This window comes from Podarcis raffonei, chromosome 3 (assembly GCF_027172205.1).
Source record: "Podarcis raffonei isolate rPodRaf1 chromosome 3, rPodRaf1.pri, whole genome shotgun sequence".
NCBI lineage: Eukaryota > Metazoa > Chordata > Lepidosauria > Squamata > Lacertidae > Podarcis > Podarcis raffonei.
This window is the reverse complement of record NC_070604.1, coordinates 86,252,924-86,267,593: the sequence shown is the minus strand read 5'-3', so window position 1 is coordinate 86,267,593 and position 14,670 is coordinate 86,252,924. Positions and strand designations below refer to the sequence as shown.

Here is a 14,670-nt window from a genome sequence, read left to right as displayed (position 1 = left end):
GTTGTGCAAAGCTGGCTTGAATGTACCCTTCAGAAAACTCCCATTTTACATTCTCAAATGGGAAGGTATTTAGCAGCATGACTAAGGGCTAGACAAGTGAAGAATGCAGCATGGGAATTTGGCAGCCAGAACATTTTCAGTTTTCTTTTGGCAAATTTTAAAGAGAGATGGGGGAGAGATTAACCTGGGAGTGCACTGGCAGTGTTTGGAGAAGCCTGCACATGGAGGTGGCAGAGTAGGGCTTCTAACCCTTATGCCTTCAGCACACGCCTCTCTATCCTGCTCTCAGAGGTACATGACCTCAGCCCAGAATGGATACACAAAACCCTCGCATCCATGTTTTGTTTTATTTGCAGCTTTTGCCTCCGACCTTACTAGGGCATCCTAGCCCTCTCAAAATCTCAGCCTCAGAAACAGAATTTATGCAAAGCAGACTCCCATTTTCTTAATCTGCCCAGTTTAGCTCAGGACACCAAATTCAGAATCCCCTTTCAGGAGCCAGACATGAGGTATGACTTGGGCCAAGTGCTCCCTACCACTTGCATCAGGTATTACAACTGACACCAAAATGAGGCAACTGCAATGTTTGTGTATCAAGCAATAACTCAGGTGGCTTTTAAGATCTTCCCTTTCCCCATCTCATACAGCTTTGCTATATTAGGACTCTACCACACCCCCCTTTTCTCAATGACGTTTTTAATGGAGAGTGGAGATTCTGATCCATGCTAAAGTAGCACCAAAGGCTGGCAGTTGTTCTGTACTAGTAAATCCAAAGAGAGGCAGCCATTTTGGGAACACGTCACAGTAGAAAACCAATCCTGCCTCAGGCTGCCTACAGTGCTAGGCTGGAAGGCTTGCAGAGGGCTGGAACTGCAATTAAGTGGGGATCTTTGTCCTCACCACAGGAAACCGATGGAGAGGTATAAGAATGAAAGAGGCAGCACTGCATTCAACTACACTGTAGCCATTAGCATTAATGAGCAATCTAAGAGCAACACACTCCCCAATTTGTATCTATTTTTCCACTCAGAAGAAGGAGAAAGCTAAAAGCATAAAAAGGACTTGGCCAAGGCCACAGAGCAAGTCAAAGGCAGGCATGGGAACGGTCCTCAGAACAATGGACTTCACCCTTTGCTTAGGCTAATCTGTGTATTTACTATACGGTTTTAAAACTATTGTCGGAGTGCTTCCACAAGGCTTGTAATGATTAGGCAAGCCTGTGCTTACAAATCCAACAAGAAAGCAGGGCCAGGTGCTCCCAGCTGTCACTAACCCATCAGGTGCAAGGAGCCAGAATCCTTCATTCTTAACTTCTTGATCCTTTCACCTGTTAGGGGTACTGCATAAAGTTCGTGTGACACTTGAGGCAGCCTGCGGGGTCCTCCCCAACTCTTGAATGCTTTGGTTTTGCTTTTTTAAAAGGGTTCTTGCCTAAACATGTAACAATGAGATTGAAAGCACTGCCACAGTTGTGATGTTTTCTCATTTTGAAAATTTGGCCTTTAAAAGCGTGAATTACTTATTCTGAGTACTGGGTCCCAACGATGCAAGAACTCTGATGCTTTGGGTACCTGAAGAAATGTGAAGTTATCCAAAGCCCTCTTCTTTCACCAGTGTGCATGCAAGCATCAAGGAGGCTGCAGTGCAGTTCTGAAGAGACTAGTGTGCAAACAGATAACTCTCTCCCACTAATGCCAAACTGCTGCAGTTCAGTGGTAGACAGTGTCTGCTTTGCATGCAGAAAGTGTCAGGTGCAATCCCCAGCATCTCCTGGTAAACGTGAGAATATACTTGGAGAGCCACACTGCCAGTTAGTGTAGAAATGCTGAGCTAGATGGACCAAGGCAGTTTCCTATGTCCCTGTGCCTCCAACCTCCATGGATGTTCTGTGCAAAGCGAGAATGATGGCACTTGTGGGGAGTAGGGCCTGTCATTGGTCTTGGAAAATCACTGACTTCACCACCCTTTGGCACCAGCTCTGGAGGTCATGCCATCACTGCAGAAAACTCTTTGAGAGTTAAATTAAGGACACAGATCCCTTTCCATCCTGCCACCGAGTTTACTAGAGAAAAGCAGAGCAGGGGATCTTGCAATGCTCAGAGCGGCAAGAGAACAAGCGAGATTTCTGTGCAAGATCCAAATTGCCAGTAGCCAGTGAGTACGGAGAGGCCAACCTTTGAGAAGAAGCAACACAACCCCACCCCTGCCTCCTTTAGATAACTGTGAAGGCAGGCAGGCCCCCTCCTGGCAAAAGGTATAGCTACACTAATGTCTGCATGCAATGGCCCAACATGCACCCATGCGCTTCTCTCACTACCCCCTGATCGCCTAAGTGCTGCTGTTACCACAAGCCACACTCACAGCAGGATAAGAGCTGTTCCTTCTCTGCCCAGCTCCCATAGAAGAGCTTTTTGATCCCCCTAAATAAGTGATGTAAGGGAGCTTAAATCACAGGGTACCGGCTGTGTCTGTTTCATGGAGGGGGAAAATGGAAGCAGGCTCTGAGCTTGGGAATGAGGAGGTAAGAGGAAGAAATAGGGATAATGGGCCATCCTAGGTCAGTCAGCCTGATGTAAGGGAGGCACTTGGGGCAGCCCAGTCCAAGAGGGTCGTCTCAGCAAACACCTGTCTCTTCTTTAGCCGCACATTGTGAACATCAGCCACTGTGAGGGAAGGAAAGCAAGAGTGAATACACTTGTGAGGGCCCAGAAGGTAGATGAAGAACTGGACCATAAACTGCTCCCCGTACCACCTCAATCTGACTCAGGCGTGGCCCAAGATATTTGGCTACCTGAGGCAAAGGACAAGATGGTACCCTACCCAATGAACTCTACTGGATTGAAGTTGAATCTTACTTTAATACTGTCCTCCACGTCTGAGGACAATAGACTAGATGAGGAGTTGCAGAACAGGCTTCCAGCAGAAGGGCATAGCTAAGGGACACAGCAGGAACAGCCAGGGAGCTGCCTCCACTGTCTCCCTACATTTATTAGCTGTCTGAGACTAGCACCTCACTTTGTCATCAAACTAACAAGGCACTAGTCCTTGGACCTTTATCTTCTCTTCCTCCTTTACTATCCATTTTCAACCCATCACCAAAACACAATGGTTCTCTCCACACAACATGGCAAAAACATGGGCTATTCCTCTTCATTCCTGCCACTTCTCCCCATCTAGCCTTCTGCTGTCAACCTTCTCATCCCTTCCAGTTTCTCAGTGGCCAACCTTTCCAATGAATAGTTTGGTGCAATCAATTAAGTGCCCTCTGTACATTTAACGCATGACAGGAGCTCCAAAAGGGAGAGCAGGGCTGCAATATTGTGAACGCACTTTCTGTCACCTTTCAAGTCCTGCCTCAGTTTTCTTACCTCACCGAGGTTCATCACAGCACTCCCACTGCCTTCAGGATCCAAGCTATTGAAGAATCCTACAGAGTTTTAAGAGAAAACACAAGGTGATCAGTCACTGAAAGGACTTCTGTTCCATCTGATCTCATCAAGATGGTCCCTAAGGAAACTTACAAATAAAGGTTGGAGCAATCCAGATCCTTTTAAATTGATGTTTTAAATAAAAAAACAAGTAGGCACTATACAAACATATCTAGGGATGGAGCTCCACAGGCAGACCACCACTTCTGAAATGGCCTGTCCAAGGATGCCTAGAATTGGGTCTCAGCTAAATCCAGTAAGCACCGAACTGATCTTCAATGGCTTGTAGGCACAATGAATATTAAAAATGCCTACTCAAAAATTTCCTTGCCTGTTTATTTTTCTTGATGCATTCAGTTGGCGACCTGCTGGCCATAGTTAAAATATCCTTCTAGTCAGAGCGGTGAGCTATAGGTGGCTCTTGGCTCCTGACTTATAATGTTCCTACCTAAACCCTTTCAAAAGGAGACTTGCCCTTCAAAACCTGGCAAGGAGTTGGTACACTGAGAATCTGTTGTATACCAGGAACCAGGATACGTTACATCCTGAGGCAAAACACCATCACACTTCAAAAGCCAAGAGGGGCTCAAATTGATCCTCACTGTTGGCAGAATGTCCATTACAGCAGAAACACTGACAAGCCAAGTGTGTGGGGTGTTATGTCCCCTCTGAGTCCATATAACCATCACCAGAGGAAAATGATAACCTCTAAGATATTATCTAAGGCCTACCACAAGCAGCAGCCTGCCTGGAGGGAGCTACTTCCTCCCCTTTTCTCTCAAGGAGAAACCCAGCTGAAATTAATAAGGAGTGATAGCTGTATAGCTGTTACCTACACCCCAAAAGAATAGTTTGTCTGGGATAGGTGTTTTACACAACCAACTGCCACCAATAGAGAAATACAAGTGTGTGCACTTCAGGCCTAAAGGCATGTTCCTACACGCCGTTGGGCAGACTGCCCAGGGAGATGGCTCCCTTCTCAGGCCCAGCTCCAGAACCACTTACTGAACATCGTCTCCAACTTGACTAAGCAACAGACAAAGTTGTCAAAGTCCACGCCCAGTGACTCGTCAGCATAACGTGCCACCACCACTTGGTGCAACTTGTTGTCCAGTTTGAAGCCTAAAAAGGTAGAAATGGGAGTGTTAAACCAGCTTGAAAGAAATGGAGGCCTTCTCTGCCTTAATAAGGTTCAGCATAAGAGTCAAGGCCAGAAAAAACAGTTCAATATTGAATAACCCCTCCCGGGGGGGAGGGAAGTGTGTGAAACTTGGCTTGTGAAGAGAATAAGGCACAGGACCATCTTTGGTTGATTGTATTGGTCTAAGATTGTGCCTATATTTACCACAATTATGTTGCCAAATGTCCTTCCAGAATTTAAAAAAATGAAAAGAATTTTCTCTCTCAAGTCACAGAATATTTTTTTCTACCCATGTGCAGTTCTGATGAATGTTGCCAAATCCAAAGCTTTTCCAGTAGGGGTATGGCACTAGAAACTAAAGGCTGAACTGTTTCCACACAGGAAGTCTGAGAAGAAGGACCATCACTCCTCCTCAGATGGCATTATTTAGTGGTTCTGTGTTCAGATTCTGAGAAATGAATTCTGCCCTCCCCAGCAAAAAAAGCCCTGGATAGCAATTAGAAAATATGCTATTGTATGAGACTGGCATGGATTCAGAATACATAGCACAGTCACAATACCAGGGTCTGCAGCCGATAAGGACCCCAGCAACCCACCACCAAAGTGTTTGGAAACATCCATACTTACCACATGTTTCCAAAGCCAGGCGCATCTCATAAGAGCTCATAGTGCCTGACTTGTCCAGGTCATGCTGGCGAAAGACATTCTGTCGTGATAGAGAAAGAAGATGATGCTGAGGTTCTGCTTTCTCCACGCACACTCCCTTGCCATCCTTAAGTCCCTTCCTCCCACTGAAGGTTCTGTTGAGCACATCTCTCTCTCTCTCTCTCTCTCTCTCTCTCTCTCTCTCTCTCTCTCTCACACACACACACACACACACACACACACAAGCCAAGTCTGCTTCTCTTACCAGCCAGGTCCTAATCTTGTTCCACAAAATCTGAAACTCCACAAGACCCAGGCGAGCACTGCCATCTTTCTGAAGAGCAGAAGAGTCAAGGGAAGACATTAAGTGCAAAAAGGAGGACTTCTAACCCCAAAGTATTGGAGAGGGAGTTGAATAGAGGAGGAAGGTGTAAGCTCATTAACTGTTCAACATGGCAGAAGATAGAAACAAGAAGCCTAGAGATAGTGTTGGCTGGATTCCAGGTTCACCTCACCCACCCTTGTCTTCCACTTGGACACAAGACAGCCTAATGCTTTTGCAGTTATCAGTGCCACACGTCTGCCAGCTTGGAGTGGCTGCACTTCTGAACTGCTCTGTACAATTGAGTGAAACACTCTATTTAAGCAAGAATAGCAGGTATGCACAGCTAGGAATTGTGCACTAGGCCACAATGATATTGAGTGAATGAGATATACACACACACTTTCACTTCCAAAAAATAAAGAAGAGGGGGAACGTGAAATGAAAAGTGAAGTAGAAGAGAGGGGAAAGAAAATTTACATAATGATAGTGTTCTATTTTAGCAAGAAAGGGCTAGCAACAGAAAATATTTCTCCATATTTTTCATTCCAGTACTGAAAAAACAAGGCCCATCTACATCTAGCGAGGATTTTAAGAGGATTTCAAGAAAAAAGAATGTGGCAACAACAGAAGAGATGGGGATATGTTGGCAACAGGAGTGGGAAACCTGATTTTTAAAAAATGTGTTAAATTAAATTAATTAAGTTTTCTTTGTATAGTGGTACCTCGGGTTACAAACTTAATTCGTTCCGGAGGTCCGTTCTTAACTCGAAACTGTTCTTAACCTGAGGCGTGCTTTCGCTAATGGGGCCTCCTGCTGCTGCCAGCGCACAATTTCCGTTCTCATCCTGGGGCAAAGTTCTCAACCCGAGGTACTACTTCCGGGTTAGCAGAGTTTGTAACCCAAAGTGTTTGTAACCCGACGTACCACTGTATTAATTTGGTAACTAATAAAAATAATTTGGAAAAGAAAGAAAAAACAAGGCCCATCTCATGGTACATTTATCTTGTTGGCTGAATGCTCCCAAGATCTTGACACATTGAAGTGTCTAATGTAAGCACAATCAGACAACTGGCTCCAAAGCACAGCTCACAACACATGCACTAATTACACACGTGTATGAAGAGGGGCATTGCAACAAAATACAGTTGCCTAATACACTTCTGTGAGCAGTGGGGCCATGAGTAAGCCAGAGAATCTGCATTTAACTAACACAGATCGGCTCCCACAATATCCTAAAAATTGCAAGTTACAAGAAATCTCTGGCCTGCTATAGGGCTAGGACAAACTATACACAGAGAGGCTGCACAATCGCAAGCAACCGCCTGCCTACAACTAAGAGGAATAAAGAGGCAACTACCTCAAAAGTTGTCCTACTCTGCATTCGTAAATGATGAACACATCATGAGGCCACAGGGGCTCCCTTCACATAGGTAATGGTATACACAACTCCCATCCCTGACCAGAAGCCATGCTGGCAGGAGCTGATGGAAGCTGTAGTACAATATCTAAAGGGAACCATGTTAGCATCTAAGAGGCTCTTCTCTCCCTCCTCACATCTACTTGGAGAAAACAAACCACAATTCCTTGCTTTTTGGTATTTCCAAATCAGTAAGCTAAGCACAAATCTTGGGTTTTGGGGAATGAAATGAAGCATGATCCCTGGTGCAGACTTACATGAAGTCAGGGAAAACCATTAACTACAGCTTATTGTGATGGGCAAACTTGGGTGAGTAGGTTTAGGCTATTAAGCTTCATACAAGAACACTCCTCTCACACACACAAAACTACCTTTGCCCGTAGTTCTATGCTATGAGCAGATTTGTATCCTTGCCCCACTTTCTTTGACCAAGATAACCCTCCCCATTTCTCCCTTCTCAGCAGAAAGGATACATCCATCAGGTTGACCATGTTACGGCAAGAATCCATGCTGAACCCATCTGTCTTCAGATCTTTGTCTGGCCGAGGGAGGAAAGAGACACACTGTTATCACACTTGGATGTGATGTTCAGAGATACCCACAGAACAGGCCAGGAGTCTGAATAAGAAGCACTTACGTCTGGCAATGACTCTGTTCAGAATGGTTCGGAGCTCAAAGACACTGATTTCCATGTCCTGGAGGAAGGGAGAGAAGGCAGATCATTAGAAGAGCATTTCATGGCTCAGAGATTTTCAGGGATCCAAAAGCAGCTCACTCCTAACTCCTCAGGCTCTGATCCCACCTCGGGCAGCCTGTCAATGCATAGGGATGAATGGATCACTCTATCTACAATCCATGTTGATTTCACATACGTAAGTTCACTGTGCCCTGCTTCCACAGCAATCTGCAATTCTGTTTGTTTTTTTAATCTACAGCAAAATTAATATTTATTATATTATTATCATCCCTATGCATTTTATTCCAAAATATGTATTTAAATGCATTTTGCATCAATAAATGGGTTTCTAAACATACAAAACAGATTTATTTACATGTTTTGGTATACGTTTTTTGAGCCAAGAATGGCATCACAAAATTCAAAGCATTGCTTTCTGATTTGAAACTCAGTCCCAGGTCCGTTTGTATCAGAATTCAAATTCTTCAAGCATCCCTAGTATTAAGGGATGGTTCTGGACAACACGGAGGAAGGCCAAGTCACTGAAGTAGTCATGGAAATTTGTCCGGACTATGAGCCCTTCAGCCTCAAATTCATATTCCAATGAACTATTGCCATCTTCCTCCAGAGATCACAAGCATGCTTCTGTTCAATGATATTTATCTATTGTGCTTCCCCTCAACTTTCCCTCCATTCTCCAAGTTCTATGTGCATGCCTCTGTCACCCTCATTTCATCTCTACAATACCCCTGTGAGGTAGATGAGGTTGAAGGAAGGCGACTTTGGGGCATCCCTCAGAGAGGTCCCTGATCCAAGTGAAGTCCTCTTTCTACGGTGAACAGGCTCCTTCGACACCTTCTCACTTCCACATTGTCAAAGCCACTGGCACTACTTTACCTGCTAGCTGCACACAGCACCTGGGGAAGAAACTGACAGGAATGCTGAGTCACAGTACCTACCTCTCCTGCAAGCTGCCGGAACATGTTCTTGAAGTTTTCGTCCACGTCATCCTCAGATATCTCTTCCTGAGGAAACAAAAACCAGGACCAGCAGGTGAAGCACTGCTCTGACTACCTAATTTCCCCTCTAGTTATCTTCAAAAACCACTGACAGCATCTTACACACTCCCATCATTAAATGCTATCTTCTCGCTTTCCATCAGCTGGCTTTCTCCCTTCCCTTAATTCTCCATGCTTCATCCCATTCCTGTTTTAACCAACAAGGTTTATTTAAAATGTAGCTTTAAGAAGGAGGAGCATTGGCGTGAAGGGACATTAGCCAAATGCTCAACAAAGTATTTTATGATGTGCAGGTGATATACAGTAACCCAAGACTATATTACTGCAACATGCTTTATGGGGAGCTGTCCTTGGGACTCATCTCAAAGCTTGATCTAGAGCAGATTGCTGCAGCTAGATGGATAATGGGAAAATGCAGGGTTAAGAGACCTGCACTGGCTTCCCCTTTCCTACCAGGCCAGGTTCAAGCTGTTTGTACTGGTGTATGAAGCCCTGAGCAACTAAGGCCCAGGATACCTTAAGAACCGCCTTGCCCCTTTATGTCCCAAGCCAATTACAGAGATCACCCCCCATGGACCAAAGTATTATTTATTTATTTATTGCTTCCTAGCCCAACTTTGGCGCTCAAGGTGGCATACATCACTCCCCCTTTAATCTCCACAACAACCTTGTGGGGTAGGCTGAAAGGTCAACCAGTGAGTTTCACGGCCAAGTGGGAATTCGAACACTGCTCTCCCAGCTCCTAATCCAACACTGGAGTCGTGCCTTGAATGTAGCGAGCCCAACTCTATGGAACTCCCTCACACTAGAAATCAGACAGGCATTGTCCCTGCTAAGCTTCACACGTTTAGTTAGAACCATTTTGTTCCAGGAGGCATTCACACCATGAATACTTGTTTCGGTATTATCATCTTTGATGTTTTAAATTTTGTACACTGTATTGTTTTCACTTTTTGTAAACTGCTTTAAGACCCAGATACAGTGAAATGTGCAGAATACACACACACGCCACACACACACACACACACAAATACTTAAATGCTCTCATAAATAAGTCAGAATTAAAAAAGAGGGAGGTTTGACACTTAAAACTGCCCGTCTTGGGTTGGAGTGTTACCTCATCAGGCAGATCTGCGCTGATCTCCTCATCCAGCTCCCTGGGGAAGAAAGAACAATGTTAGGAAAGCCTCTAGTTCTTAGAAGATGGAGGAGGGCCTGGCAGAAGGGCAAGAGATATGGTAGGACACATCTCCACTTTGATTGTCCCCATTCAAGAGAGCAGTCCCAATGGATGTATCTGGAAGTTTGCTGTGCAGCTCACTCAGGCAGCAAAACATGGAAAGCCACTGTGAGGTTAAAGACAATGGGTGGAATACAAGTCAGGTCCATTCCTCAACTAGCTTTTGAGTCTTTTGTCCAACATCTAGAGCTCAGATGAGTATCTTCTGCTTTTCTTAACCCCCCAAAAGTCAACTGGCATCTTTACAGAAACGTAGCTGAGTCCCGAGGAAAGCTCATACACCCCTTACAAAGACCTAGGAGATGATAGTAGCTCACACCGAAGGCATGGACTCACTCTGTGTCTGACTGCTTCTCCGTGAAGACGCGCAGGATGAAGTCTGCTTCCTGGTGAGGCTCAAAGGTGGAGGGCACGATGATGTATTCGCCTGGGGGAAGGCGGATGTGGTTGCTCACCTCCCGCAGGTTGATAAAGGTCTCTGAGCGCGCCCGAGACTGGTTCCTCAGGAAGAATTCCTTCTTCAGGTGAATACTCTGGCAGCCCTGGTTCTGGAACAGGAAACAGTTCAGGTATATTATACAGGGCGGCAAAGGGGCAGCCCCCTCCTTCATCTGATGCCAAAGGCCTAGGCATCACATGCATATCTAGAAACATACAATCACACCATGCATTTAAAGCACTACAATCCCACTTTAAAGTCTTGTGAAGGCATCTGGCAAACCCATCTAAAATCATGCAACCACCACACATTTACTGATTTTGCTTAATTTGTTGATGCATCCAGTGCAGAATTGGACCCCCCTTTCTAGCTTAGAACCTATACAGCCTGGACCATTTGGTCTGCAGCCATCAAAGAGCTGTGCACAACATTATGGGTCTCTGTTTGCATCAAGCAGGAGGAAGGTACACGTTTCAGATTCCATCCAGAATAGGGAACAGCACTCTGTGGCCTCAACCCATTTCATTCTCGCACACAATTCAGTAATGGGGTTTCGGTGGCTCAGGGCATACCTCCTCAGGAACCTGCACACAGAGAGAAAGCAGGCAAAGGTTAGGAATGCGCTCCTATTAAGTGATGATGCTCAAAAGGGCACACCAGGAAACCACATGGGGTTACCTCATAGACTGCAAAGCCAATGGTGTGCATGTCTTCCCCAGCTTTACGTGCTTTCCGCCGGTGCTTTTGCATCAAGGCCACTAAGAAGCTGCAAGCCAATTCATTGTCGTCTGGGTCATCATCCTCTTCCAAGAGCTTGATTTTGAACTGGGGGTTAATCCAGAATGTAGCTGCAAGGGGGAGAGGGAAGATGGTGACACTGTGGCAGGGTTTGGTCTAAGCTTTTCTCCCCTACGGCACAAGCAGCCAGCCCATTGCCCACTCCCATCCTCTTTGTAAGTGAAAGAATGAATATGGAAGACAGAAGAGAAAAGTAAGAATTAACAAAGAAAGAGGGAGGAATTAAAAAAAATAACAGAGGAAGAAAGAAATGTGCAAAATGAAAAAGACGGCGAGGTAGCAAGAAAATAGAGGTGCCCTCAAAAGGATGGGAGAGCAAGGGATGCCCCCTCAATTATTTTGGGGAAGAGATTATCTCCCTTCCTTAAACTATACTTGAGTACTGAGACTCCCGTCCCCCACAAAGCATAACTATGAAGCTGAGTCCCCACTTCATCTCAAGATGAAATAAATTTTTGCAAGCTCAGTACAATGTGAGAGGAAGCACCACTGCACAATCTTTGTTTTCTACTGGTGTGTAGTGACTGTATACCTAGATTAACTGTTTGAGTTTGCTACGAGTCAATAAAAGCCTCTGACTAGTCAAGTAACTAGCCTCACAATATACTACAAGGTTATCAAGATTTGAAAGCAACCAGTATTCATCTTACATTTCCTACTTCTTCCTATCTTTCCTCATCTATTTCTTTTTTTAAGAGACTACAGTGGTAACCCAAGGTAGTTTTCCACAACTAAGGCATCCAGAAAGGAGGACATCAGGCTACAAATCTTGGCTCAAGCAGAGGCTCCAGGATGGTGAATTTATATATCACACCTCTGGAGAATGTGGGAGTCACTTTACTAGTCCATCAGCACCAAAGACGGCAAACAAAGAATAGGCAGCAGCTGTTACCTGGGTGGTTCCTGCAGCCTCCTGCTGTGCTGCCTCGGCGCCAGGTGCCCTCAAACAGGGTGGTATGCCATCTGCTCATGTCATCCTTGGTCAGAGCATCGGGCGTGAGGTTGCAGATCTCCAGCCTGGAAAACTCACGTAGAAAGTCTCGAAAAGACATCCTGCAGGGACAAAAAGGTCTGTTGAAGTCACAGGGAAGAGCATCAGGCAGGGCAAGCGCAATGCTGCTCGAATGCTTAAAGAACCTTGAAGCCAAAAGAAAACACTTTCCACACCTACTCTTCAAACAACTTTGGGGTACAAACAGAAAGGAGCTATGGGTGTTTTGTTTTGTTCTGTTTTTTTTAAAGAGGCAATTAATTGGCATCAAACACGTCTGCATATCCCACTGCAGAATTAGGAATTATTTGGGGTATCTGCATGTCTCTCTGTGTGTACACACCAGGAACAAACAGTGCCACAAGTCTCAGAACTCACCAGAATTCACCATCTTCCATTCTCAGTTGCAGTTCTTCCCTCTGATCGGGGTCCACTTCGTTCCACTCAGAAGAGCTAAGATAGCAACAGAAAGATAGTTACGCTGTGCATCCTCCCCATATTGTGTCAGTTTGCATTTCTTAGTGCAGAAAGTATTGATCTGATGTGTGGAGATCTTTCCTATTCTAATTAATTCAAGAGGGTTCTTGAAGCTTCTCTGTGTGAAAGAAACAAGCAGAAGGTTCATGATGTTTGGGTTATTCCTTCAGAGAAGCTGAGTACAGGTGGTTTAAACTGGTTCTGTTATCTCTTCTTCAGGGTCATGCTGACTATAATAAGAGGCCAGAAGGAGCCTGGGTTTCAATTATTCTTTTCCTTCTGGTGTGGTGTTCTGTACACAGTATGCTTAATGTTAAGGTTTAGAATTATTATAAGTTATTGTAAGTTTAAGTTAAGTCTGCTGCAACTGGATTTCTTATGGATAGTGCCAATCCTGAACGTATTGGATTTGTGACCATTTTGCTCATTTGTCTTCAGTAGCAGTAAAGCTCTGCTGGATGAAATAAAATTGCCTCTGGTCTATTTTTTGAGAATCCTGCAACGTGCTTAAGTTTTTACTCTGCTAACTATACATTGGAATCTACTCTGGATCAATATTGAGTAGGATTTTAGTGACATGTTGCTCCTTTCAGTTTTATCTGGTAGCAGCAAAGGGCTGTGGTAGAGCCTATGCTTTGCATTCAAAAAGTCGCAAGTTCAATTCTCCCTCCTGTCTGAAACTCTGGATAGCTGCTTCCAGTTAGTGTAGACAATTCTAAGTTAAACAGTCCAATGATCTGACTCTATTAGGCAGCTACCCATGACCCTAACCTGATGTTTCATTCCAGCTCATGGATGAACAGATTCAATCATCATCATCATCATCAAATATATAACATTGGTATAAAATCAAACAATAATTAAATTACCTCCTAATAACAAGTCCGTATCAAATTAAAATCTAATTAGATGGCTAATTGGATCAAAAAGCACTGTGTCAGAAAGGAGATGGAAATTCTACCTGTGATGGCTTAATTGCACATGCAGATCATCACCTGATGCTCAAGTCATCGAGTGATGGCACATGCATTTGCAAAACATTTTTTTAAGTGTTACCCCGATGCATCCCAAATGGGATCGCTATCAGATGTCACAGTTGGGCACGGCACCTACTAATGTCACTGCAGGAACACGTCCAACCCACCTATCACTCCAGGCTCCAGTCCACTCCACTTGACCCCAGGGATTCCTTATCCGAATGAGCGCTTCCTGCCGGCCACGATAGTCCACCTGTCAAAGTTAAGGTATTAAGACAACCGACACACATGGCTAAAGCCCTTGAATTGGTCTCCACAGCCCCTTGAAGAGAAACTCACATTCTTCAATCCTGTGACGCTATAGGCATGGCCCTTCACCAGTTTCTTGAAGGTAATGGCTTCCATGTCAAATGCACTTGTGATCTGAAGAGAGAGGATATATGGCACTGGTCAAAAGGCTTAACCCTCCCCTCTCTCCAAAAGGCAACAGACTAAAATGGCTGCTAAACACAATGTACCAGCAGCAGTTCACAGCTCTGTGTTGGTTCCTGTATATCCTAGTTGCCTCAGTGAAAAGTTCATTCACAATGTTGAAGAGGCTGTGAATTCTTACAAGCCTGTTCATTTCAGAAGGATGCAAAAGTCGTGCAGTAAGGCTGTGGGCATTACAGCATCTACATCAAGAGGTGCTCAGTTTCCATGGGTTCCATAGGAAAAGGGCCCTTTAGTGGGTGTAGGCTTTGACTTCTGGAAAACTGTTATTTGGAAACTTGACAGAGAACTTTGGGTGAAACATCACTGAGAGTGCTGATGACATCCAGGTCGATTTCTTTACTTTTTCAACAAGAGAAGACCAGCTTTTCACATCTGAAGGCAACATTCTATAGAAGGGATGGGGAACCTCCAGTCCTCCAGTTCTTGTTGGGACTACAACTCCCATCATCACTGGCCACACCGGCTGGCCTGATGGGAATTGGAAATCAACACTATCTGGAGGGCCACAGCTTCACCCATCCCCATTTTACAACACAAAGCTATTCCATAGATTAGCTGCAAGCTATTCACCAACTGGCCACTTGTATTATTCAGAATACAC

General features: G+C 44.8%; 1 protein-coding gene across 3 annotated transcripts in view; it reads right to left on the bottom strand.

Moving 5' to 3' along the window:
- Positions 1-534: 534 nt before the first annotated feature.
- The window catches only part of CAPN11 (calpain 11), a 30,978-nt gene continuing 16,842 nt past the window's right edge, over positions 535-14,670 (bottom strand). For all 3 annotated transcript variants that reach the window (XM_053382888.1, XM_053382890.1, XM_053382891.1), the window contains exons 7-22: positions 13,914-13,997; positions 13,742-13,827; positions 12,499-12,573; positions 12,022-12,182; positions 11,010-11,179; positions 10,904-10,915; positions 10,229-10,440; positions 9,770-9,809; positions 8,593-8,658; positions 7,595-7,652; positions 7,431-7,495; positions 5,480-5,548; positions 5,197-5,275; positions 4,434-4,550; positions 3,369-3,427; positions 535-2,663 (exon numbers count right to left, since the gene is read on the bottom strand). In XM_053382888.1, coding sequence (XP_053238863.1) covers positions 2,637-2,663; positions 3,369-3,427; positions 4,434-4,550; positions 5,197-5,275; positions 5,480-5,548; positions 7,431-7,495; positions 7,595-7,652; positions 8,593-8,658; positions 9,770-9,809; positions 10,229-10,440; positions 10,904-10,915; positions 11,010-11,179; positions 12,022-12,182; positions 12,499-12,573; positions 13,742-13,827; positions 13,914-13,997 — 1,380 coding nt within the window. In that variant the 3' untranslated portion in view covers positions 535-2,636. The remainder of the gene's footprint in view (positions 2,664-3,368; positions 3,428-4,433; positions 4,551-5,196; positions 5,276-5,479; positions 5,549-7,430; positions 7,496-7,594; positions 7,653-8,592; positions 8,659-9,769; positions 9,810-10,228; positions 10,441-10,903; positions 10,916-11,009; positions 11,180-12,021; positions 12,183-12,498; positions 12,574-13,741; positions 13,828-13,913; positions 13,998-14,670) is intronic.